Below are 27,986 nucleotides of genomic sequence, written 5' to 3' on the forward strand. Positions count from 1 at the left end.
AACAGGCAGGGGTTCCAGAACTAACTCTCTTCCTAACCTTAAAGAATTCCCTTAGCCAACAAGGAACTTGGAGCCTCACTTCCTGTAAAATGAATTGGATGATCTTTGGATGTTTTCTCCAGCCCTGAATGTGAAACAGATCACAAGAGAAAAAGTCAACTACTAGCCAATTGGTTACAATAGTGTGAACATTAAATCTAAATTGAAATTGAGCAAATAGTTAATACGAAGAAAAGGAATTCAAAAGTTGTGCAGTAATTGTCTCCATGTTGTTCAATTTATTTGTCAGATCAGTGACACCAGATACCTTGGCACAGATAGTGCAGTTTAACTATCATCTCTGTGTCAGAGTGCCTCTGAGATTTTTAATCTCCACAGTTAAACAAGATTATATATAAGTGCCTGGAAGTGGAAGTCTTATTCCCCTTAGTATAGAATAAGGAGGTAGAGATGTTTTAGTGTAATTGCACCTTGAGTTAACATAACTCAAAATGTATCCTTCTTCCCATTCTGTACCATAACAACTGTGGTTTAGAGTTGAGACCACCCTGCTTTTACATGTAATGGTAGCATTCAGTAGTTGATAACAGCAATCTGGGCTGCAGATGAATTTGATAATAAAAACCCTTTCCTGTTTTAAGTCCATGTAATCACACAGTTATATTGAATATGGCCCCTTTTACCACTTTTTCCTTGATCAGTTATAATTCTTAGTTTTAAAGTTTTTAAGTTTGCTAATGACTCTGTGGTATAGAGCCCTTATTTATTTGATAGAACTTAGTCTGCTGGCACTCTATTTGTTTTATATTCTGTAGTTGAATTTGATTCAACATAGTCTTTTCTTTTAGACTTGATGCCTATTTATATCCACCTGTGTCCTTCATAAGCATGTAGTAGCTGATGTCAGTGTCATTAGAGAAGATAAAACTGCTTACCTGAGAACTCTGAAACCCCAACAGTTCATTTTACTTTTGATTTAGCATTTACTTAATGTTTCTTATATGTTGGGGATTGTGATAGGTGTTCATGTTTTAAATGGATGCTGGGGAGGAGTACAGAATATATCCCACTGAACTGATGAGGTGATACGTTTCAGCACCTGTCATGTTGAAATTTCATGTTGAAATGTCATGTTACTTTGTAACGTGAAGCTTGTAAGTATAATGGAATCACAATATCTTGTTGTAAGGGATGATATATGAAATATTTAACAACAGGTATGGTGTAGTCACTGCCCAAGCAGAACAAATGTTAAGCAACCAGTACCAGTTCATGTCAACTGAATATCAGTTCTGCATGAACTGAGCATCACTTTAATGCATTCAAAATCTTACGTGCAATATAGGCTTTGATTCTGGTTTTACAGAGAGCCATAGAACAAAATGAGTTTATGTATCTATTTTATACTTTTCCTCCTTAGTTACATATAATAATGAATTAAAATGTTCAGTTTTCTCTCTCACTGGATATGATTCATTACAGAGATGTGAGCCACTCTTGTTGCTTTGGTACATTGTGCCTTTGCAACTCTACCCTGCTACCAGGTTATAATACTAGCAGACCCCAAGCCCAATTCTACAATACATAACAGACATTTACTGAACAAAGATTCACTAGCAAGCAGGTACAATTCATTATGTAAAACTCAATGGAATCCCAGTTTAATGTTCTTTAGGTGCTTTCTTTGTAGGAAAAGTTTACCTGTGGCAGTTGAGTCTACTCATAGTTGGCCTCAGACAACCAACAATCCTCTTAAACCAGTGATTCTCAACAGGAGGCAATTTTGCCTCTGAGGGGACATTTGGCAATGTCTGGAAACATTTTTGGTTGTCACAACTAAGGGTAGAGGTGGTGCCACTGGCTTCTGCAGGTTAGAGGCCAGGGATGCTGCTGAACATTCTACAGCGCACAGGGTAGTTCTGCACAGTGAACAATTATCTGTCCAAAATGTCAGTAGTTCCAAGGATGAGAATCATCTCTGTCTTAAACTGATAGCTGGATACGGTACTGTTTAGGGTTCAATTCTGAGGCACCATTTCTAAAGTTAAATTCTCATAACTTGTTCAGGCCACAGATGTAGGAGTATCTTTATAATATGGTAGCTAATCCTTATAACTGATAGCTTTCATTTTTACTAGTAAGAACCCATATCTAACATTTATCATGCTAGTTAGTGGACCATTTTCACTAGTAAAATCCCATTTCCAATGGTCATTGTGCTAATTAGTAAACCATTGTTGATCAAGACATGGATGCAGGAAGCCCTTTTAGTAGCCTACTCTATTTTTTGAGTTTTCAGTTTTGAGCTTCTAATAAGAATACTTGCTGATTGCTCCTGGATTGTGCGTTTTTGAGTGACGTGCTGGCAGCACCTTTGTCTGCTTACTTAGTACAAACTCTTCCCCTCAGCGCAGTTCATTTCAGTTCATCCACAATGTATTGTTTCCTGTGTGGAAAGTACAGACCTAGGTTGAACCAAAGATATCATCAGAGAGGAATGAAGCCCTTTTCCTGTCTCAGAGTTTGCAGTTGTGAGGAACAGAGGGTAAGTGAACATGTGTACTGCAAAGCACAGTCAAAAATAGGTGCCATAGAGAGGTGTGGAAAGGTTTCATTAGATGCAAAAGTGGGCAAGGTAGCAGGAGGGATGATCTGGCAAAAACTACATGAAGGAAGGAATATTCGAGAGTGTCTTTGGAGCATGGGTGCTGGGGCTGGTCAGTACACGGTCACATAGTGATTTAGCAGAGTCAGAATAGGCATTCAGGTCTCCTGTCCCTTCACCAAGTGGGTTTCCTATCATGTCATAGTTCCACTAAGTTCTGAATGATGAAATGAAACTAGAAAACTAGAGAAGTAAATGTGTGGTTTAAAATTTTCTCCCCTCTCTAAAGCTGTGGAAGAAAGCTTATAAAATTGTTTCTGATTTCATCTAATACTCAGTTTTACTTCTTTTGTCAAGTACCATGATCTACACAAAAGTTAAGAGAGAGCTTTTGGAAAAATGTAAAGCAAAACACCACCACATCACTTTCTATTCTTAATTTATATATTCTAACAGTCTCCTCTCTTCATTCAATGTTGGCTTTACTTTTGATTTCAAAAACCATTCGTCTTTGCCTGTGCTTTCTTATTTCAAGAGAAAAAGCAAATATGCCCCATAGTGGTAGAGGACATATTCAGCTGACTATTTCAGTATATTATTAGCATGAAAAAGCTGAAATGTGGACCAGGGTTCTTGAAACTCTTCTGAGGAAGACCAAACAAACAAAAACAAACTGATGTGATCCAATCCTGGGGGCTTAGGTTTGAGGTCCAGACTTCAGATAAAGAAGTCTGTTGGAAGAGTGGTCTTTTGTCTTTCATCTCTCTGGTCTGTGTTCATCTTACATCAGGTAAAACAGTATTAGTGGACATCAGTATACCTTAACATTTCAGGCTGGGGCTTGTTCATAGCTTATGCCTCTATGTAGTCATTGAAAAGTATGATAATGTTGATAATAGTTTGACTATCATTTAAGTTTACCTAGATGAGTTACCTCTTGAAGGTCACCATCTGGTATGGTTTGGAAAACAATGCTTTAAGTATAATTCTTTATTAGTGCCACTTGGTAAAGGCTCAGTGAACCCTATGTAATTTCTCATTTATATTGAAAGTCTAATATTCAACTAATTGAATACGTGGCTACATTAATTATTCTGTTATGGCTAATTGATATTCACAGTGATCATGTTCTGTATCTTCTAAATGTAATTTACCTTACAAGTTTATGGTTCAGCCCCCTTTGATAGTTCAGTTCTTTTTCTTTGTTTTATGTCAGCATATAATTTTATTAGGTTCTTGTATATTGTGTCTCATATGTAGTTCTGACAAGAAATAAAGCTCTTTTTCTATTCTTATTTGCTGATCTGCCTATGTGAACTGACAGATTTTGCCTACAACAGATTTCCATATCATTGTGAGAGATTAATCTTTCCCTGTTCATTATATGTATGTTTCAGATTGTTATAAGATTTAGAATAAAAGGAAATACAGTTACAGGGATTTCCTATTTAGATTGATTTAGAGTTGTTGCCTTTTTCAATCCTAGCTTCATTCTCTGGCTTCATAGTATCATCCCATGGAAAAGTGAGCAGGTACCTGCTTTGTTTTCTACCTTCAGCTATTAAAATTGAACACTGACATTTTGAGGAACTTTGTATTTCAAAATGTACAACCTTTCCCATAGCAAATAACCTTGCCTTAATATGCCTTGTACTTGATGTACAAAGTAACAATGTATTATCTCTGAGCTAAGTGATTGTGATGTCACTGGGTTCCCAGTGCCATGCTTTTTGTACTATACCCGAGTCCCCAAAAGGGCATAGTGATGGTGAAAGGCTTGCGCTATGAAGACTTACCTAGGAATGTACTTGGGAAGGTAAAGTTCCTATCAGCACAATATATCATCTAAAATCCTAGTTTTCTCTCATATTGACTTTATTATATCCTTTGTTGTAAAGCCACCTTCAAGTTCTTTCTGAAAAGGTTTTAAGTAAATACATGTATACTTCATTTTTAATCTAGCTACCAACACTGAGTTAAGACATCAAAATGTTTATGTGTTGGGTTCCTTAAAACATGATTTCCTTATTTTCTTTGTTTCCATAATGATCCACTTAAGCACATTCTGTCATGTTTTCAAGCCCAATCATGTTATCCCCAAACTAGCAAGATCTGAAAACTAATCAGTGCACATTCTAGGAACAGCAAACAGGAGATGGGGAAAAACTTTTGTATTTATTTTTTCCTAAGAAACGATTCTCCTATAACAATATATAATGTTATATTCTTCTTTGTTTCTATTTGTACGTTTACAATGATTTTATATTTGTTAGAGAGTTCTGTAGAGAAGTTTTATTTCCTTGCAGTTGGTTTACTGCTTTTTTCTCAAGATGAGTGTGACTCTCCATCTTCAGCAGCTATTAGCTTAGTCAATGTATTCTAGGCTTATTTAAGTTTCAGGATTCATATTGTGTGACTTTTCCTCCCAGCATCACATTAACTGTTTCAAAGCAATGTGCCGTTAAAGTGTTGTGGTCCTGTTTCTTGCTTTGTTATTCTCCCCAGTGGATCTCCGACTATTGATTCTATTTGTAGTCAAGGGGAAGATTTGTGATGTTGGCCTATATTTTGGTGTTGTCAGGTCTTTGAAGGTGTCTCCCTCTTTGATCTTTAGTGTGTACATCTGACCTTTTGTCATGTTGCTTTAAAATTTTTCAAGGATTATGTCTCAGAAAAAGGGTATTTTTGTGCATCCTTTATTTAGATTGTAATCAGCTCCTGAAAGTTAAATTTGTTGGTTGGCGTAGTGTCCTCAGTAGGCTCAAGCAATACTCATATACTTGTACTATTGAATTCTCTTAGTATTTTCTAAATAACCGTAATGGAATATCCATTATGGCTTCTTTGCATTTAAAAGCAAACCTCTCTGTGTGAGCAAAAGAAACATTATTTAGTTTGAGTGTTTTGACAGCCATGGTGGAATGTCTTACATTGAATGGGAGAGAGAACCAGGTGCCAGTACATTAAGAATTTAGTAGGTAAAGTAATTTCCATGCTGTCTGTAACTGTTCAAGTTGGTAAAAAAAAATTTGGAGCTTGTTAGTATAATTACTTAATAAAATTAAATTCTACACCGTGTTACATTTTAGTCTCATAGTCAAAGATAAACATGTAATATTAATGTTTAAATGATTTTTTTTCTGATTACAGAAGTAATAACTGTTCATTATAATAGAAAACAGAGAATAGTCCCTCTAAGAAATATATCCCACTGTGCATATCATAACCCCTTTTAACATCTTAGCATACTTTGCACTTTTTTCCCTTGTCTGTATAACCAGGCATTCAACCTTTACTAGAATAATTAAAAAATTATTCTATTAAAACATCAGTTTTTAATGGCTCTTAATGTTTGATCATATGGCTGGGCCAAAATTTTTATAATCAGTCTTCTATTCTTGGGCCACATCTTATTTACCCAAACTTCGTTGTTAAATGATGCTGGTTGCATTTTCTTACGTATAAAAATTCTTCAGTACTTTTCTTAGTATTTGCTAGGATTGAATGCCTGGAAGTAAAATTGGCCACATGATAAGGAGATTAATGGGAATAAAGATTTATATACACATTCATATATTTATAGTTATTTTTATAAATTGAAATATGCTTAATTTGTTTTCACTTTAAAAATTTATATAAAATTTATTTTTTTGATGTACAGTTCTGTGAGTTTTGACAAATGCAAGAAATTGTATAACTACCACCACAATCAAGAAACATATTTATTCCCTTACCTCAAAAAATTCCTTCCTTTTACCCCATGACTAGAAAGTATGTTTACTTTTAATTCTGAAAATGTAAAGAAGCAAAAATAAGAAAATAGAAACCATCTATTAGTCTACCACTCTACCGTAACCTCTATTGATGTTTTGTAAGATATCTTTCTGGTCTTTTTTTACATTATGTTTTAAAAATCTCTTCCCTGCAAAAAAAGAGGTTATACACTGTCCTTACTGTTTATAGTCATTTTCTTTTTTTCTTTTTTACCTAGTGTATTTTGAATATGCACGTACACACAGACACACACAGACACACACACACACACACACACAGACACACACACACACACACACACACACACTTAACCATTGGATTGTTTTGTTTTGTTTCTTTCTTTGCTATTCTAAGCACCCCTATAATGAACATCTTTGCATATTGCCTTAATTACTTAGGAAAAGTCCTATAAGTAGAGTTTTTGGATCTCAGTGCGTATGTACATTTTTAACACATTACATCTTGTGGAATTGATTTACAAAATAATTCTATCAATTTACATTCTGACCAGCAGTGTATAGGAGAGCCTGTTTTTCTGTATCCTTACCAGTATTGAGTATTGAGTATTATTATTTTATATTTTTGTCAGTTTGATAGATGAATAATGGAACCTTATGATTTTTTTTTTTTTATTGTTTGTAATTTTTTGTGTGTGAATTACCAGTCTTTGTTGTTTGTGTATTTTTCTTCTGTTTTTTTGAGGGGGAGTGGGAAGAGGGGAGGGATAAGGCTTATTTTTTAAGTGATTTAAATATTAATAACATTAACTCTCACAGTTACACATGGGACTTCTTTTCCTCTTTTTGTCACTTGCTTACTTTAGATTTTATAATGATTTTTGTTTATAGAGGCTCTCATGGTTTTTTCCTTTTGCTTTATTTATGTTTTGAATGTGTGTTAAATTTACAGAAGTCTTTTCTCTTTAGATTACATAGTTGTTTTTGTTTCATACTTAGCTTTGTCTATCAAAATTTTTTTCTGCATTTGTTTTTTCTTTTATATTCCTAACAGACTAGTAAGGTTTTACTGTGTTGTACCAGGAAGCCATAGATTATATACTTGCATATGAATGTATTTTTATCTAATCTTAATATTGTATTTGTTTTTGTTTATTTATATGCTTTCAAGCAGCATGAACTTTTTGCTGAAATCTTCTATTCAAACTGTTACAGCACAGTGACGTTTAAATGTATCCCAAGTTAAGCATCTCCTCTTATTTTTCCCCATTGCCTTCTTAGGTAGGTTTGCATTTTGGTTATTATCCATCAGATTTCTCTGTGACATTAAGAAAAAACAGTACTTACCTTGTTAAATAACTGTTTCTTTGTTGTTAACATGCTGCAGGATATTGAAGACAAAGTAAGTAGCAAAACAGCAACCTACAAATGTGCAAATGGGTTCACGTAAACTGAGCACATAGTTGAGTGGATAGTCACTCAGACATGCACTGAGACAGACAGCACTTGATCACTGTGCAGAACAATGTGGCACATGGCACAAGGATGGGGATGCCAAAATATAAACTTACTTTATTTCTCATAAGTAGTCAGGCATGTTTTCAGCCTTTACTGAACAAAAAATATGTTATAAAGATGAAGGTTGATTAAACACAATATTCAAGATACAAACAACAGTTTAAGAAATGCAGTCTTTACTAATCTTGAAAAACATCCGTAAGTAACCATCTTTATTATTTTTTTTTTTAAAGAATCAAAAATACTTTACTACTTGTTTTTTAATTTTTTAAAAAAAGATCTTGCAGATTAGAAGTGGAATAGCTAAAAGTTTAATTACTTTTAGTTATTTTATTATTATTTTAATTGATTCACATAGTTATAGTAGTTTTTGTTCTCCCTCTCCCAAGACAACTACTTCTTCATAAAAAGGGAAATAGAATAATACATGTATTTATATGCAGGTTTCACTGGGTAATTTAAGGGTTCTCAAACATAAGATTTAAGTACAAAATGTTATGTAAGCATTTTTTTGTTGCGTTCAAGAAGGTTATCAACAATATATCTGATGCCCAGAATAAAATCAAAGTTTTATTGTGCAAAATATTAATCCTTGAAATTAGTCTTTGAAAGAGAAGTTAAATAAGACAGTCTGTGTGCTGTATTCTGACATTTCCAAATACATTTGGACAAAGTAGGACACAGCTGTTATAGTAAAAAAAAAAAAAAAAAAACAATGTAGACTCATTCTTTACATTTAAATACAGCAATCATCATCTTATTAATGCTTTTCCTATGGCAGAGACCTAATAGATTGCAAAAATCTTCAGCTTTGTATACTTATTTCTAATGCAATTTGTGCTTGACTTTTGCTTTGCTGTTGCTGCTTTTTTTTGATACAGTATATTCCTCATTTCTTTTTTTAGGCTAAGCAGCTGGAAGAGAAAGATCGAGTGATAAAGAAGCAGGATGCATTCTACAAAGAGCAGCTGGCTAGACTGGAGGAGAGGGTATGACTATTTCTTGTTATAAATTCTCTTCTATTACCACATCTGCACCTCTTCAAAATATTTATTTAAAAATCGATAAATTAGAACTGTAACTGCTTTCCCTAGTTAAAAAGTGGCCAGGTAGTTCATTCTTTCTGGGAATAACATTTCTTCTTTGGTCATTTTTGGTATGGTTGTGTTATTGGTTCATTGATGCATTTTACCACATGTGACCTCCCCCAAATATTTTTTCTTATATGTTTAGAATCTATGTAGCCTCCCGGTCAAACAATAGAGTGCTACTCTTTACTCTCCCAAACGTTGACTAAACTTGAGTACATTCTTAGAAATGGTAGTGTTTTAAAGGATGTATTGTCTTTGTGAAAACTCAGTCTTCTTGCATTTATGGCTAAGAAATGAATGTCTCTTTCCAGAGTGGTGGACAGAAGCTGAGTAGTAGGGCTTTAGAACAGTTAGGAGATAGTGTGTACAGGAGCTGAGTAGTAGGACTTAAGGAGAACAGTTAGGAAGTATTATGTCTAGTCAGCACAGACCTAGAATTTGATAGATGCAAAGAGGGAATTAGGACTGAAACAAAAGAAGGCAGTGGGTTTAAGAATCAGAATTTGAGCACCTTATCAGTACCCCTGTCAAATAAAGTCAATTTGTTGCCTAGATTAATTTCATACATAGACCATAAGGTTACAGACTAAGCTCTCTCTTCCTTTTGATTGAGCCCCCCTAAATTTGTTTAGAACATATTTGATAAGAAAGTAGGAAAAAATAATATGTTGTTAAACCCCACTCAGTATAATTATTTATATGTTTAATTGTTTACCATCTCCACATGTCACTGGACTGAGTGCTCCTTGAATGTAGGGTCCATTTTCTCATTCATTCAGCAGATATCTACTTAAGTACCTAATATATGTCAGGCCCTGATCTAGTGCCAAATATGTGTTAGTGAAGAAAATAAACTAAATGTCTGCCCTCCTAGAGCTTAAGTTCAATTTAAAAACCAGTGTATGTTTTGTATGGCAGGTCGTGGTAATTTGGGGAACAATAAAGTAGGGAAAAGGGAATCCCAGGGCTGAGGTGTAGGTATGGGGTTGGGTGGAGAGGGAAGGTCTGTCTAATGCGATGACATTTGGGAAGAGGCCTGTAGGAATAAGGAGACAAGTCAGCGCCAAAGCCCTGACGCAGGGGGCGCTTGGCTTGTTTGGGAGGTCTGGAGGGCTTCTGAGTAGAAGAGCAATCTGGCTGCTAGCTTGGGCAAGAATTGAAGTAAGGGAGAATTAGTAAGAGATTATGGCAATAATTCAGAGACAGAATGGTGATGGCTTGGTCCACGGTGCTAGCAGTGGAAGTAATGAAATCCAGTTTGGTATTTCAAAGGGAGACTGACAGTTTTAGATTTGCTGACAGTTTTGAACATGAGTGAAAGAAAGAAGAGACTCAAGAAACTCTAGGTCTGTGACTTATAATTAGAGAGATGGATTTTCCTTAGGAGAAGACTATTAAGATAGGAATTGGGATGTGGGTGGTGAAGAAATCAGGAATTTGATTTTGGTTAAGTGTGGGACACTTCTTATGAACAAGTAGAGATGTTGACTAGACATAAAGTGGAATGGTTTAGAGCATAAGTGAGCAACTTTTTCTGTAAAGGGCCAGATAGTAATTATTTTAGACTTTGCAGACCACGTGTGATCTGTCTTACCTACTCAACATTCTGCCTTTGTAATGTAAAAGCAGACAAAGCCAATATGTAAGTGAATGAATATGACAGTGTTCTAATTTATGGACACTGAAGTTTGAATTTCATCTAAATTTCATGACATGAAATATTTTTTTTGATTTTTTTTTTTTCCAACCACTTAAAAATGTAAAACCAAAAACAGGTGGTGGGCCTAATTTGGCTTGTTGGTTGTGGTCTGCAGAACACTGGCTAGAGCACAGGTTCTGACATCAGATGCCTGGCCTGATTTGACTTGCTGGTTGTAGTCTGCAGAATTCTGGTTCAGAGTGCAGGCTCTGACAACAGATGCCTTGGATTCAGATCTTTGAACTGGCATTTACCTGCTGTGTAACTTGGAGCTTCTTGCTTAACTTCTCAGTTTCCTCAGCTACAAAATGGTGATATAATAGTACTTACCTTATTAACTTGTTAAATGAGCTAATACTCACAAAGCATCTATTATAGTGTCCAACACACAGAAACAACTCAGTCCATGGTAGGCACCATTATTTTGTTTCCATACTTTGAGTACTGTCCCTCACAAACAGTTAATAAATGTTAGCTGAATAAATGAATGAGAGTGAACATTTTTGAGATGATTTACTCAGTACCTGCTTTTTCCCCCACTTAAAGATAGTTTTCTTTGCTATCAAGTTTTACTAAACTAGGTACCTTATGAATTGGCTATTAATCACTGTCAGGTACAAGAAAAGGCACTGAATAATATCCACCATTTCTCATAGATCCACCTACTTTGTTGAGACAATTCAGTGACTGGTACAAGGGACTGAGAGGATTTGTTCTTGGCAGAATAGGTTTGTCTGCTCAGCCAGTAAACTATATATTATTGGCTTAATGTAGAAAAAGTAGTAGAAGATCAGATGGATACAATATCATGAGGTAGAATCATTGTGATTAGTGTCTTATATAGGCAAAAAAATATATACAGGTATGTATATATATTTATTTCGAAGGTAAGGCTGGAAAGTAGTTACTTATGAATTTAAACTAAAAGCTGAGAAGCACCAGTGAGCTTAGAATCCTGAGATGGAATGATGGAATGATCACACTACTACTGGTTAATACTCAGTAACTCCATACTTAATAACGTGGTAGAAAAAAACGTTAGACCAGGAGTCAGAGGGCGTACTTTTGTCGTCTAGTTATCTGGCAGTTCACCTAAGCTCTTGTGGTCTCTGGTTCTTCATCTGTAAGTTGGGGATAATACTCTGTTCCTTGCTCACCTTTGTGGGCTATTGAAGGGGCGAGATAAGATGATATGTGTAAAAGTCCCTTAAAAACTGGAAAGAGCTTAACAAATATGAGCTGTTATCTTTAAAGAATATCTGCTTACTTTCCATTGTGTACAAGATACTACTAATAAAATTACCTTAGTATTATTCAACTTCTTCATGTCTTCTGCTCATTTCAGTAAAGTCCTACTTTGTTTATTACTGCCATTCCTAAAGTACCTAAGTTGAACTTTGTCCAGCTGGATTTCATCCAGGAATGTGTGAGAGAAAAGTTTGTGGAGAAATGGAATTAAAAGAAAATATGCATCTTTCCACGAGCTTTTCAAAGTACCCTTGTTTTTAGGTCTTTAATGTTTAAGCGTTTTTCTAGGCTTAATGCAAAAGATTGTAAAGGGATTTTCTCTTATGTCGTGATGGCAGTGAAAAGTACGGTGTCTAACCATCTCTCTAAGGAATTCCGCACACACTTTGTGTTCATGTAAAAGTGCTGAATCCATTAGTGCATAATGCAAGAAAAAAATATATGTGCTGTGATAACTTGCAGAATCGTACAGCTTACTATGAAATTCAGGTTGCTGTGGTTTAAAAGTGGATATAAGCACGTCTGTCTGTCTTTTAACCAAAGGAAATGATGACATCATAAAGTAGGTACCGGGTGGTATATCATTAATGGAGAGGGGGTATCAATAAGTCTTTCACAGAATCATTCCGAGGACGATCCCTCGGATAACCTTACCATCTGCCCATCAACTAGGTTAACAAGCACAGTGATTGTATACATTATCACTTTTTGATGACTCATAATCTTATTACTTGAATGAGTCATTTTCATTGGCTTGATGCAAATTTCTTTTGAGACTTTGAACCAAAGTCTACTAAGCATATGAAGCACTTTCAGTTCTGTAGTACAGCTTCTTTTGCTTCTTGGGCCTATTTTAACAAATTCTTTATCAATTAGATAATTCCTGTGTGTGAATGCAGCTTTTGCCTCCTAGGTATTTATATTGGCTAGTTTGCTAGGAGTCTGAGATAATTTTTTCTTTTCACTAACTTGTGAGGAGTAATATGTATAATTTAACTGGACACCGATTTCACCCTTCTTAGAATCAGTATTCAAAAGCAGCAACTCTATACTGAGAAAGAGGGCCAAAGCCATTTGGAAAGTTTCTCAGGTCCTTATTTCACAGTCAAATGCTGCTAGCTTACCAAACAGCAGTGGTGTAGACATGATAATAAACTTTTGTCTTTTAGGAACATTAGAGGTATCACATTTAGGTGTGTGGCCTAAACGAAAGATAATTGGAGAGTATTAATTCCTGGTTTTTGATGTAAGAGACTTGAAGCATATAAATTCCTGGTTGGTGATTTGATGAGAAGTCCAGAGCACCTTTCAAAGAGAAGGCTCTTAAATGTTTTTAAGAAGCCTTCCCCAAATTCCTCAGGGAATTCTGCTTTTTAGTTTGTTTTCCCATCTTTATGAAGGTATAATTGACAAATCCATAATGTTTTATGCCTTTCTTTATGATGATGCATTTTATTAATAATGATTGTGATTAATTATGTATGTGTGTTTATCTTGTAAACTTGAGAACAGAGCTCATTTTCTTATTTCTGCATTTTCTACAACTCACCTGATAGAAGTACAGTGAATGAATCTTAGATTTACTAGGTTTATACCATAAAGTTATGTCTAAGCAATTAGTGTATAGTTTTTAAATATACATAAAATGTTTAGTATCTTCTTCACTAATCATTTAAATTAATAACATATATATCCTATAAGAAAGTCAAATTTAACTTTTAATATTTTGATATTATTTATAGTATCATCACTATTATATTAGCTAACAATATGATTTATTGATCATTTACATTGTGTTAAGCACTTTGCATTGATTATCTCATTTTATCCTCAGGAACAACCCTATGAGGCTGTCCACTCTATTGTTTAGGAGAAGATCCAAGGCTTAAAATAATTTGGTCAAGAATATACAGCCAACATGTTATCTAGATTTGAGCCATGTTCAACACCTGAGTTTTTAGCCACTGTCCAGTACTATCTTTAATATGTTTCAGCTCTGTACTTAAGAAGTTAAATCCTACTGATTGTAGTGTTAGTTCTTTGGGTGGTAAGTTAGCTCTTTATGGCATCTAATCAGTTCTGTAGGTCTTGATGTAATGCTACCTCATAACCTGAAAGTGTTAAGCATTAGAAGATGCATAATTTTTTCCCCAGGATTTGGACTTCCTGGGAAAATTTGACCAAAGGGGAATAAATATGCTTTCATTACCTAGCAACTAAAGCACGATATGCCTAAGAGCTATTTTAATATCAAGTTGCTCTTTTCACTTTGAAGTTAGAAATTTGTAGTCGTTCTGGCAGTCGGAAAACTTTTTTGAGTTGTTCATTCACTCACTTGTACTTCCATAATGTTGCTATAGGATAGTTATCTCACTCCATATTGAGGGAAAAAAAACATTTTTTACTCTTTATAAACCATTTCGATGGCTCTTTCATTAGAGTTTGGATTGTCTGCATGTTCTTTGCAAAAATGTGTATTTTCCAGGAGTCCTTTGGTCCTGTGAGAGAGAAGCAAGAGGAAGGACCATAGCTGTAGTATAAGAGGGTAAAATTCACATTCTGCCTGGGACCTTCCAATGAAGGGCCCTGTCTCCCTAGGACATCTTGAAGGTTTGAACTCTTTGATGGTTAGTGCGTCTTGCATGTAAAACTTCTCAATTATGAACCTGAGTTGATTTGCTCTACTGAATTTACTTTGCTCTTGGCTTTCCTAAGAAGGTGGGGTTTGGCACAGCGTGAAGGGAGATATAAAAGCCCTGGTGGCTTGAGCAGCTGGGGGAGATCAGAGAGCTTAGTTAGGTACATTTATAATGTTCAGATCAACCCCATAGTGTGGCATGTATTGCTTTTAGTTTCCAGACTCCTCCGGATTTTAGCAGCTATTTGCATATACACTGCAGTAAATCCCATAGAATTAAGAGGGAGAGTGAATTGTACAAGCTGGGCAAAAGAGAGTAATGTGAAGAGACTGCTGAAAATAAATTGCCATTAAGAAGAAAAGTACATTACTAGTTTGTCACCTGTGGAGAGAGCCACTAATTAAATTCTAAGGTCATGCTTACATCAAATGAGCAATTTTTAAGTTTCACTTACGGTGGATGACATATCTTCTATTGCATCATAAAGTGTTGGTGCTCATCTGTATGATTAATTGGCTTTTGATTGCTCGACTTCTTTGTCAATTAGTGCCTTCATTTGCTCCTCTGTGCAAAGCTTGGGGGGAAAATAATACCAACAATGATAATAAAGAGAAATGACAACAGAACAAGTTATTCTCAGCCCAGTGTGCTCCTTATGGGAAGAAATTATTATGCATTTTTACTGCCAGATGAAGTCTGTTCTCGTAAAATATTTCAGCGAGTCAAGCTGGGTCAGCCTTTCTGAGGGCTTAATACAGGATAGAAGCATAGTTAGACCACTAACATCTGAGATACTAATATATAAACAATCCTTTTTAGGGAAGAGGGAGATAACTTAATAAACTTGGTTTATGGGATTTAAAAAACCCCATTGATATTTTCCTCTTAGGTGCTTTCTAAACAGTTGTCAATGATTTTAGATCATGCGAGTAACTCACTTTGTCCATGCAATGTGATATAGCAAATTTAACACAATAGTTAAAAGCAAAACTTTCTGGTAGATATGCCTGCATAGGTTATGCTAGTTTGCCCTTGTCAACCTAGAGAGAGATATTATTCCTTTGATGGAAGTTTTGTACTGGCTTCCTCATTCATGTTAAAATCAGGGCAGATTCCCTGTGGTTTCTGTAGTTACCCAGAGTTGCAGAAACAGATGAAGTTTTCTGGTCCATGAGTTTGGATGTTGAAGGAAATAGAAGCCAATGTCACTTTTAATTGTAATGCCATCACAAGCGACAGAGGTTTCAGTAAAGTGGCTTGGAGTTACACTGAGTCACTCTCAATTTATTATCATTAACAAGTAATGATAGTTCAAATAAATGCACTTAGATGTTAATTGTTAGGTAGAAAAATTAATAAGGCCCAGTATCATCATATTTTCTTAATATAATTGACAGAGCTATTTATAACTAAGGAGCAAAGACAGAACCATTTTTTACCTTTTACCTGCTTTCCTAAAGGAAGCTTATTATTGTAGATATTTAAAAAGAAGCAAGCAAGATGAGCTTGTTTTTTTCCCCTATTTCATTCTCTGGGGGTAAAAAATTGCTACAGTATAGTCGATATGAGGGTCTTATCCTTAATTCATTTTTCAACAAATCCTTCAAACACATTGGCTTTTTCTGTTAACCTCTCTGAAATTTAGAATGGGAAATGTGGTTTAGGTAACCTTGAATTGCTTTTTTAATCTGGCTTTAGGGATATGAGAGTTACGATTTTTTCTGGGTGAGCTGTTAAAAGTGCATCTAGTAAAATGATCCCCTTAACTGCAGCCAGTTTTTCTATGTCTAACATTAGAGGAAAGATTTGCAAATCATGGGATCGGCACTTAATTTGGGGCTCTATTTACCATGTAGGCTGTCAAGAAGTATTAACCTTAAGGTAAGATGAGAACATGGAGTACAAAGCTGTGAGCTGATGGCACACAGTACACCAGGTATTAAATAGCGTTATCCGTCCTGCCTGCTACAGTAAATAGGATTTCACTATTATGATGTGTCAGGGCTTTCAGTGAAATCAAATTTACAAGACACTAAACTGCCATCCTCTCTGCTGAGCAGCTTTATTCTGGGATCTTGCTTTCATATTAATCCTGTTGGTAGGAAATACTTGTACCAATTGTGCATGGAAATTAGAATTTAATGATCTCTTCCTTTTCTCTATTCAGAGCTTAGAATGGACCACTGTGCTTTGCAGTGACAGCCCCAGGGCTCTGAGAAAGAGATAATATACAGTTCAGCTTTAAAGCCCAGCATTGCCTTTTTGTGAGTGCTTGTAATGATCATAAGTGCTAAGATGCCAACAATAAGAGTTGCATACTTTCTCAACTCTTCACGTTTCCTTTACCTTTTCAAAGACTACAATAAAATAATTAGATTCTGTTTACCATGAAGGATTTTAAATTGATATGCCACTTGAATGTGTGAAGACAAGGTAAGAAATAAAGCATTATGAAATCTGGGAAAAATTAATTCCACTTTTAAAGATTCTGTATATTTGGGAAGCTCAGCAGGCTATTTTATTTGAAAAACAATATCTTTAGGATCTTTTCTTGCTATTGATAACAGTATTGCAGCAAGGAAGTCATTCTGTGTTTCCTGTGTATGAGATTGAAAATGGGATAAATCCCTTGAATGTTCTTCACATCCAATTTCAAAATTAGTGATTGTTTTGCTACTTGATATCTTGTTTATTTATGAATTTTAAATGTACTCCATTTAGGCAGACCAGCCTATGTTTATTTCCCTATTTTACTGACTGAAAAATTAAAATACATGAATATTAAATTTTTTAAAGGAAATTGCAGGGCTCGTGTTAGAAAATGCTCCTCAATCCTAGTTTTATGTTCAAACCATAAGACAGCTGTGCCTCTCTAAGGGATTATGTTTCAACACATTAGCCTCAGTTAAAAAGATGTATTTGGTCATTAAAACATTTGCAGATATTAGCTTATAGCATCATCAAATAAGTGCCCACATCTGAACCTGGCATATTAAGCAGGTTTGTACAGTAAAGCCAGCATTTAATGAAGGGAACCCAAATCCAAATTGACCACAGACACTCAGATAGGATTTTGACCTTGGTAATTCTTATCAGAATTCGGGGGCCTAGAGGAAGTACTTGGCATTCACCATTCATTCAAAAACACATTTATTAATCTCCTACAGTGAGCCAGGCACTGTATGTAAATATAGTGATTGATACAAATGGCACAAAAGCCCATTGGCATCCGGTATAGAATTTTTGTTGACACAGTAGATCCGTGGAGGCTATGCCAGACTAGCGTTTTCCAGAGCAGAAGTGTTTTGTGAGGAGCATCTGCCACCTTTGTCTCCTAAAGGTCTGAAGATCATGGGATTGAGAGGAAAATTTAATGGGCTGGAGAGATCCATCAGGTTAAATTCTCAATAAAAACCTGATGCCCAGTGCACTTGTTGTCTCAAATAGCACTCTAGCACTTTCTGGGAATAAATGTGAGTGTTGAATATGTAGGTTCTCTGAAGACCACATCTCTTTCCCCTTTGATCACTGTGATTGTGCCTGGCACATAATAGGCAGTGGATAAATTTTTTAAACTAATGTGTTTGTCAGGGAGTGGGATGGGTTCCATGGCCAAACACTTTTGAGGAATGTTAGGCTGAACTAAACTGAGCAGATCTTTTTAACTACCGGTCTTCCCAGAGTTTATATGTATTCAGAGATTCCAAGATAAGGATACTACATGCTGCCATGTTTTCAGCATTATACTCCAACCATAGGATCTTTTCTCCGAGAAACATTAATTTATTCTAGTATGTCACCTGAGATTTGTGCGCCTTGCTTACTATTAATAGTACCCACATTTTTTTGAGTCCTTCTTGACATGCCTTCTAGGATGTAAAGGTAGAGAGCTATAGAATTTCAGTGATGGAATTCCTAATTTGAGGGCTTCTGAGGACCTGGGTGGGCTATGTTACACAAAGTTAGACTGATGAGAAAGAGGCCAGTCTAAAGATTCTAAATCTCCTGTGGAGTGAGCTGTGTTCTCTCTCACTCTGAATTCTCTTCATAATCCTTAGTTTCTCTAAGAGTCTTTAAGATGACTATGGCCCATAACAGGTGTCTCATTTCTTATTTACATGCACATTCCTGACTCAAGCTTGGATTTTTTTCCAGCCTCTCCAGAATTAGGAGCTATTCGTAGTGGGGTTTCAGCCAGATCTTCCCATGTCAGGATTCAGAATCATGCCTATTAACCCAAGAGTTGTACATCCTTATCTGAAGAATCAAGCACAGGGGCTCAGCAGAATACCACCTGATGTTGAGGATCTGCATAGGAACTTTTTTCTCTTTCATGAAATGAAAGTAGGAGGGTAATCAAATTGGATAAATATTTAATTACCTCTGTGGGTCTTTAAAGATCTTCCTACAAGTGCTGCCAAGCTCTAGAGCTGGAAGAACAAGCAAAAGACGTTACCAACATCTTCTATTCTGTCAGAGCCTCAAGTTTTCTGTGACTCTTCAGAAAGAGTTTGTGGGACTTGCAGTTATTTTGTGAGGGAACAGTAAGGTTTGCTCACCTAGGTTAGAAAGTGCTGCCTTGTATCTAGAGAATTGGTTGGATGATGGTCAGTAATCACTTGTTCTGTAATTTCATTTGCTTTTAGAAAAAGTTTAGAACTAGAGTTCAGAGAGAATAGTGTGGCCACAGCACTGTCCCCTCATGACTTGTAGTGTTCATTTAACCTCTGTGAGTTTGGGGACTTTGTCTGTGTTCCCTGCTGCATCCCCAGCACCTAGACCAGTGCATGGCACTTAGTAGGTTCTTGGTAAATATTTGTTGAATAAGTGAATGCAGAGTTTTCAGCAGGTCAAACACAGCCTGTGTAATTTAGGGATGCATCTTCCAGGTTGCTTAGCAAACACCTCATCTCAAGTATACCTTATCCTGTAGGTGTCACAGATTCAGTTGAGGGATCTTCTGCTCCGGTCATGCCAGCCACTGCTATTAATGCCACTGCATGTTTTATTTACACAAAATTAAACAAACAGTGCAATTACTACTTTTTGAGCAAACTTTGGGGGTAGTGATGGTGATATCAATTTTATCCATAAGCTCTATCCTAAATAGAATGTCCAACGTCATATATTATCCCCAAACTTGGCTTTGAGTGAAAGTGCTCCTGGGTATTGTGCACTGTGGACATCTTTGTTGTTCCAAGGCTGTTGGCCAAGAAATGTAGTATCAGTATCATCATTAAAACAGCTACCATCTATTGAGGGATTATTATGAGCCAGGCAGTGCTTGCAATGATTTAACACAGTACTGCATTTTATCCCCAGAACAAACCTTTAGGGGGAAGGTTTTTTCTCTCTTCCCCACCCAACCAATTATTGATTTTGTTGTTGAAGCTCAGAGACATTAAGTAACTTGCCCTGGGTTTCCCAGCTGGTGCACCCAGGCCTCTGTGTTCCTCCTCATTAACAGCCTCTCCTTTTGTGTGACAAGCGGTGGACTATAAAGCCCACATGAGGTTTTTTTTGGTCTTATATAGTACCACTCCCCTTCCCACCCTCTCCCCCCTTTAAAAAGATTTTTGGTGGAGGTGGGCAGGACATGGTTTAGTGCCACTAGAGTCAAGTAGTAGATTCTCAACTAAGTTTCCCTTAGCAGCATTTGTGCTTGGTTTTTTTAAAAAAGAAAAAAAACCCCAAAAAACAAAAAAACAAGCTAAGCCCCTGTAGTCTTACTTAACAGTGGATCATGTATGCAGTAAAGAGAAATCAAATCAGCTTTAATAGGACATGATCAGATACAATTAATTAGTATGACCGTAATACACAGGCTAAATTGATAGGAGAGGTGCTGAAAGTAAGGAAACAGTAAAGGATCTGGGGATTGGACCTTATTCCTGTGAGGGAGTGGAAAGAAAAGAAGTTGGCCCTAGAAATACTATGGGGAAAAATAACCAGAAATCAAAGGTATAAGCCAAGCCAGGTCAGCCCAGGTACCGTTGGTGAGACCTGGTGCAGTGGAACTAGCAGGCCTCTAAAGTAGCCTTTGAACAGTGATGCTCACAACAGCCCAGCCTGCCTTGCCTGCTGTTTAGATTGTGTACACATGGAATCCTGGGGCATAAACTTCCTGCAAATTTAGATTATTGCCACACAAATGAGTTTAAGTCACTTCCCTTTCTAGAACCTAACTTACTCTTCTTTAAGCTCCCTAGCTTCAGGCCAGAGATGTTTCTTCTATCTTCGAACTATTTGAACTTCAACTTTCCTAGGCTCTTCCTCAAAATTAACTTTAGTAATTAATGAATCTCAGTAAATACTCAACCCAGTCAAGTATCCTTAAGCCACTCCTTTCAGTCTTCCTTGATTGCAGATCCTTTTCCATCTCTTATGCCAGGTTTCCTCACTAGGGAATCCCCAAACTTGCTTTCCATCTGTACTTTCCTCTGTCCTGTGTTGGGCATCTCCTTATTAGGGGATGTTGAACACCTACTCTGTGCCCATGTATCATGCGTGGTAGGTACGTACCTGTGATAGGCGGAGTGTAACCAAGTCAGGCACAGTTTACCTCTAGCATCTCATTACTTCTCCTTTCCTGTTACCTCCTCTTATACCTCCTTAGAATTTCTGAACTTAATCATAATGTAGTCCCCACCTTAACTAGATGGACTGCGTGTGACCTGAGGTAGGGAGTGAAAATAGAAGTGGGAGGAGAGTAGCACAAGGCTGAGAGAAGAAGATCCTCAGGTTATCTGCTTGGGTAGGCAACCCATTATGTCGAGGAGCTCTGTCTGTTTATCCTAACTATCGTTACAGTGAAAGTGTAACTAGAACTACAGTGATTGCTTCTGTGGTTCAAGGAAAATAATACATAATAAATTGTGAACTCTCTGTTCTTTCATGATGTAGTTGCTCTACATTGTAGAAATTTGGCAGACATCCCTAGAACTGTTTGTTAAAATTCAATAGTATGTAATTAAAGGCAGAGACTTCCATTTCGCTGTTGGGTACATTAAAAAATTGTATTATGTGTCAGTTGAATTTGACCCTGAACTCATTTCCCAGAAGAATAATGCCAGAAAGACAAAAGGGTAAATATTATAGTGTAAATAGAAACTCTAATTATATAAAGTATCTAAATTTACAGAAATATCAGTTACATTCTAGCTATTTAGAGTAATTATGCAAAGGATAGTTTTCGAATGAGTATTACTGTAGAAGTGGCCAAATGAAAGCAGTGATTATGATGAAATTCTGGGTTTCAAACCTTGCCAGACAACAATATTGCTGATGTTTTAAGTCTATCTCAACTGATGATTACAATCAATATTGATACAACAACCTGGATAATATGTTAATGAAGTAGAATGTTTTATAGACATACAAAAGTTTACTGCTCCTTGGAACTTTACAGTTCATTTAGTGTAGAAGTATACTTTTTTTCAGGCCAGGAAACAAAAGCCTTAGTGGCTTGAAAATTGGTTCTATGTAGTTGGCAAAGGGAGTGTTGGTAGTGTTTAGTCATTATTATTGTCTCATCAAATAGGTTCTAGGCAAGTGAGTGAGTATTTGTTCATTTAAATTCCTAGAACGCATTCATGTTGGGGTGGCCCTCCCAAATATTGCAGAGGTGATTTAAAATAATGAATACTTTGAGTACCATTTCTTACATTTTTATGAAAATCAATCAAGAAACAGTAAAATTTCACAGCTTTATTGATATCATGGGGCAAAACAGTCATGTGATATAGTCTTTGAATTAACTGCTGTACTGAATGGATGAAATTTTCAGTTGAACTCACTTGATTTGTTCTGTCAGAGGAAAGGAACACTGACTTTCTGATTTTTTGATTTGTTCTGGTTCCTAATTTTCAGATACCCACAATGTTGTAAAGCAGTAATTCCCAAGTGCTTGTCCCCTGATCATAATTATCTCATATTAAGAATAACCCTAGAATTTTAGAAAGATGGGCTTAGATGATTCTGGAATGCTTCAAAGTCTTGGGACTCCTCCTGCAAAAAATCTCAAGGTAAATATAATGGCATCTAAGACAAGGGATATGGATTTGAATATTAGACCTCCTTATGACCTATTTGTTCTTGGAAACATTATGTAACCTGTTTGACACTCAGATCTCTCATTTGTAAAGTGGACTTCATAACATATTTCCTTGGGGGTGTGGAGATTAAATAAAATATTATATGTGAATTTATATGTATATTAAATTGGATAAACATTTGTTTATCAGCAGCAGCAGCAGCAGCATAAAGGAAGTTGATAATTATACAGCTGTTTGCGGTAGCTTTTAGGGGGGGAGCCCTAGAAGAATACAGGAGTTGGGTTAAATATGGAAACAGATTGAATTCTATTTGAAATATTCATTATTTGGTCATGTTGATGTTATATTAAATTTCGCCAGAAGGGATGGAATCATTGGCTCAACTGTAGAACTATTTTTGTAATATACAAATAATAATTAAAACAACTACACATAAGTCTACATAATCTTTCAGATTTTTTTAGACCTCTTTAATGAACATAGTTTTATTTGATAAAATGGGATTTCTCTTGTATATATTTGCCTTCAAGTTTGATAGATTGTATATATAATAGGTAGTAATCTGATACTTCATTAAATGTAAACTTAGATGTTTTGTCATCTTCCATCTTTTGAGCAGAGGCTGGTCAGACTCTTTATCCATTTAGTTGAATGAATATAAGCCTACCTGATGGGTGGGAAATTAAAAGAAGGGGAAAAAACCAGAGCTGGTTGAGCTTTCACTTTTCCAGGTTAAAAACGGTTTATTTGTTGAATGCTGTGATATTGTAATATTGAAGTCCAGCTCCTCCAGATCAAGGAACTAGGTACATAAACTGGAAGAACCCAGGATCTAGAGGTTGTGATTATGAAGTTTGGGAATACCAGGTTTAACGAAGTCACCGAGGTGTAGAGAGTATAGGAACAGAGGAGACCTTAGAATCTGGAGGAAATGCTATAGGCTCTATGTGCTGTGAGCACATCTACTGGTACTTTTTGTTTTAATCTTCCATCAGAAGTCTCTGATTTAGAATATCAATGCAGATTAATAATTCACTTTTTATTGTTATTTTGGGGCCAGTCTTTCAGAGTTTTATTTTAAACATCAAATAAGAAGTACAGAATAAGTTGTTTGTAGTTATTCCTTGACGGCCACTGCTCTTCTGATGATCTTGTTCATGGTTAAGATGTTCCTGGTTGAAAGGTCTTCTCTTGAAAACTGAAACTTTTATTTTGGATTGTATTCTTGAGAGGCAGAAAACATTTCTGGGGTCATTGTTTTGGGATATTGATATCAATATTGTAAATTTCATTTCTATAAGAAAATGTACTGTCTCATCATTTTCTGTGTATTATGCAAGAGTTTATTAAAAGTGTTCACAAAAGAGCAAAATCACCAGAGTCCTTTTAATTATAAAACTAAGGGTCTCAGCATATTGTTGGCCAGCTCAGAAAAAAGTCACAGTAGGCTGTGTTACCTTTCTTGAGAATGTACCTTTTTTGACTAAATCCCTCAACAGGTATTCTGAGACTAGAGAATTTTCATTAAAATTAAATGAGAAAATACTTCAGTCTAAAAAACAGTTGGCAAGCAATAACCTGTCAAAAAGATCTGTCTGTATGAACCTCTAATATCTTTTCTTATGTAATTTAAATTCATTTTTATGTTTCTTTCACAACTTAACTGTTGTCTTTACTGCTTCTGCCTAAAAAGACAAAAAAAACCCAACTAATATTGGTTAGGCCCCATAAGTTATCTTTTGTGTGTGCGTGTCTTATATTTTTTAATCCCTTGAATCAGAGTGCATTTTAATGGGGCATAGTAAGAATTAAAATTACCCAGTTTTTTAATTGTGGGTCGATGTCTTTTTTATTTGAATATGTTACTATGTAAAGATAAAGGCATAAACAACTTTTCTCATTTTCTCTGTGGTATAAAATATGGTAAAATACCTGCTAACACCACCTAAGCACCCACACTGCAGTTAGAAATATTTAACATAACCTATTTTATATAATCTACTTTCTGGATCCCACCATTATTCAAAGAAAATAAATTTTTTCTTGAGAAAATTACTTGTCTTAAAGTTTTTCCGCATAGCAAAACAGAATATTGGTAGATACTCTTTCTGCCTTATCCTTCTCATCATTCATTTATCCTGAAATCAGTTATGGCAATAAAATACTATCTGTTCAGGGTAAGTATTTTAAGTAACTGAAATACTGACTTTTATTTAACACATTTCTACTAGTAACTTTATCTTTGGACATTTTAGGGGAGAGAGAAGTGTTTGCTGATTTCAGTTAACAAGTGAAATAAAAATTCTAAAACATATGTTCTCGTAAATCAAAAATAACTATTCAAGAATTACTAACTCTGTAATTTCCTGGTCTCATCTTTGATTTAGAGTACTTTTATGTAATTTGTTTGGATTTTATAAAGTTTTAAAAAGGAACTATTACTTTAGCTATATTTTTAATACAATTTAGTACCCTTGTTACTAACAATTTAGAACTTTTGCCAAATGTCTTATTTTCTGCCTTATTTGTCACTGTTAGCTAGTTACCATGCTTAGTCATTCATTTCATAAATATTTATTTAGAGCTTACTATTTGACAGGCTCCATTTTAGGCTCCAGGGATATAGCAGACAGCAAAACAAACAAAAATTCCTCTTTCCATAGAGTTAACAATTTGTTAAGATAAGACAGTCAAGAAAAAAATATATTTTAGGTCAAATGGGATGAGTTCTGTAAAGAAAAATAGTTGATGCTAAGGGGAGAGAAAATGACATTATGTACAATAGTAAGGGTGGGAGATGCTATGTTATATAGGGAAGACTATGATTAGATGCTACTTGAGCAGAGACCTGAATGAGTGGGCCATGCGTGTCATATATTTGAGGGAAAAGCCTTCTGGCAGGTCCTATTGAACACTAGTTGCCCAAATCTCTTCCATTGGCTTCATGCCATTTATTACTCTAGTGTATTCTTCACTATCTTTTTAGAAAGTGCTAGGTTTGCTTTTCAAGTACACTATCTGTCTTGTCAAGCTTGGCAGACGGTGCTTATTTTGGTCTATACTTTGTTAGCAGATCAGTTCTATGTTGAGTTCAAATGGCACTCTGATTTCAAGAGTGATGCTAATCCTTTTTCTCCTAGAGGAATAGTAAATAAGCATGATGAATGGGTAAGTGAATATTGAAGTGTCTTTTTAATTCCTTATCAAGTGAAAATACACCCATAAGTCTCCCTGTGACTTTATGCTCCTTTCCTCAAGCCTCCCCCAAGCCCAAGTTAACATTAATAATCCCACCCTAGCTATTCAAAACAAGGAATAACATTTATTGTGGGCTTACCGGTATCCAGCACTGCAATGCTCTTATTTCATTTGACCTTTCCAGCTGCCCAGGACTGTCTCCCTCATTTTATAGACAAGTAGAATGAGGCACAGTCATGGTACGTACTTGATCCAAGGTGGCAGAGATAGTAAGTGGTAGGTAGAGCCAAGATTTTCACGTTGGCAGTCTGTGCCCACATTCTCAACTTCTACACTGCACAGACTTATGGCAGGTTAGGATTGCAATGGGATTGTATTAGACACAAAGGAGCTGAGAAGGCCTCTATCTATCTAAAGTTCCTATCAAAGCTAAGCAACTTGAGGATTAGCCATAGAGATGTTTTAATATTACTTGGACAAAAGTTCCTCCTCTAACAGTGTCCATAGATTGGAAATGGTTAGCCTGTCCACAACATTGTGACGCTGACAGATCTATTTTCACCACCTCCATGGTCTCTTTCCTGCTTTCATTGATCTATTCCCCTTTCAAAACAGAAAAGGCCTGATAGCTATTATTTGCACCTGTCTTCTTTATACTGAGTTTTCAGTTTTTCGTTGTGTAGTTTTTTTTCCCTCTCTGACTTTTGGGTGAACTCTTCCTGCTTTTAGGTTCCTATTGCCCACACTGCCTTCTTTTTCCTCATCTTTCCCCACAGAAAAAGACTGGACTCTCTGAAGTTTTCTCTGCTGTGGACAGTCTTCTGAGGCTGTAGCAGTTGCGTGCAGCTGAAAAAGTTAAAGTGACTCTTCTGGAGCTTTGGAGCACATGTTCATTCCTCATCCTTAGCATAGGTCACCACTCTTTTCTCCCCTCCCTGTAATTTTTTCTCGAGTTAAAACATCCATTTATATATTACTTTCCAGTATGTTTGGCATAATTTATTAGACATTTAAAGACATCTTTGGACCATAACCCTCCTTATCTGACAAATTAAAATGCATTTTTAATGGTCTCTGTTGCCATTTTGACAATAGAAAATGAAATTTTAATCAATGAAGTATATGGTTGGAACTCATCCTTGTGATTAATAGAGCTGTTGCTGACATTGTATTTGAAAATAATGTATGTTCAAAGTACGATGATATACAGGATAATATAAAAGAATTTTAGAACTTTTTACATTTTCTTTTGGGTCTTTGCAACTTGTTGAATCATTGTTATAGTTTGAAATTTAGGTTCATCATATTGCACTTCTTTTTTCTGGAAATTGATGTGTTTTTCTACATGGCTAGATAGTACCAGAATCAAGAGAAAATAAGCTTTTGCCTTTGTTTCAGTCTTGGGATATATTTTATTTGTCAGAAAGGTACCAAACAGATAAGTCACAGTATTTAGTTTTCCTATTCTAATAATATGGTATTATAAAATGAAAATATTCCCTATCTTCCTCCCTTCCTTCCTTCTGTCAACAAACATTAAGTACTAGGTGTCAAGATTCAGGGACCTGGTTCCTTTTTAAGATGCAGTAGGCTAGTGAGAGGGTAACAAATATGTAAATACAGGGGTTATTTTACAGTGTAATAATTTCTTTAATAAAAGTTATACTAATCATCCAGTTCAACATTTCTTCAACTTCCTATTCCTTGACACCTGATGCTTGAATTTTGGATAGACCAGGCATCAGCAAACTATGGCCTACACACTAAGAATGTTGTTTACATTTTTAAATGGTTGGAGGAAAAAAATCAAAGGAAAAATTTCATGACACAAAAATTCTATGTAGTTCCAATTTCAGTGTCCATACGTAGTTTTATTGGAACATAGCCATGCTCATTTGTTTGCATGTTGTCTGTGGCTACGTTCATACTACAGTAGAGTTGAGTAGTTGCAACAGAGACCCTATGGCCAATAAAGCTTAAAATATTTACTATGTGGTCCTTTATGGGAAAAGTTTGTCAACCCATGCTTTAGACATCATTTCCCCCCACAAAAGTTGCTGAGGATAATTGATTGCATAAACATTTATTGAGTTCCAACTATGTGCTGAGGCCTAGTCTAGGCACACAGGACATAGCATTAAACATGAAAGACATGTTCCTTGCCCTCATAGAACTTAGAGTCTTGGGATTAGAAGACAGTAAA

The 27,986-nt window shown here is 35.8% G+C and overlaps 1 protein-coding gene across 1 annotated transcript in view; it reads left to right on the forward strand.

Annotated features, from left to right (window-relative positions):
• The window catches only part of CHCHD3 (coiled-coil-helix-coiled-coil-helix domain containing 3), a 290,998-nt gene that overhangs the window by 175,834 nt on the left and 87,178 nt on the right, over positions 1 to 27,986 (forward strand). Inside the window, exon 5 of the mRNA XM_063099894.1 lies at positions 8,760 to 8,843. Coding sequence (XP_062955964.1) covers positions 8,760 to 8,843 — 84 coding nt within the window. The remainder of the gene's footprint in view (positions 1 to 8,759; positions 8,844 to 27,986) is intronic.

Source organism: Cynocephalus volans, chromosome 6 (assembly GCF_027409185.1).
Source record: "Cynocephalus volans isolate mCynVol1 chromosome 6, mCynVol1.pri, whole genome shotgun sequence".
In the NCBI taxonomy this organism is placed as follows: domain Eukaryota; kingdom Metazoa; phylum Chordata; class Mammalia; order Dermoptera; family Cynocephalidae; genus Cynocephalus; species Cynocephalus volans.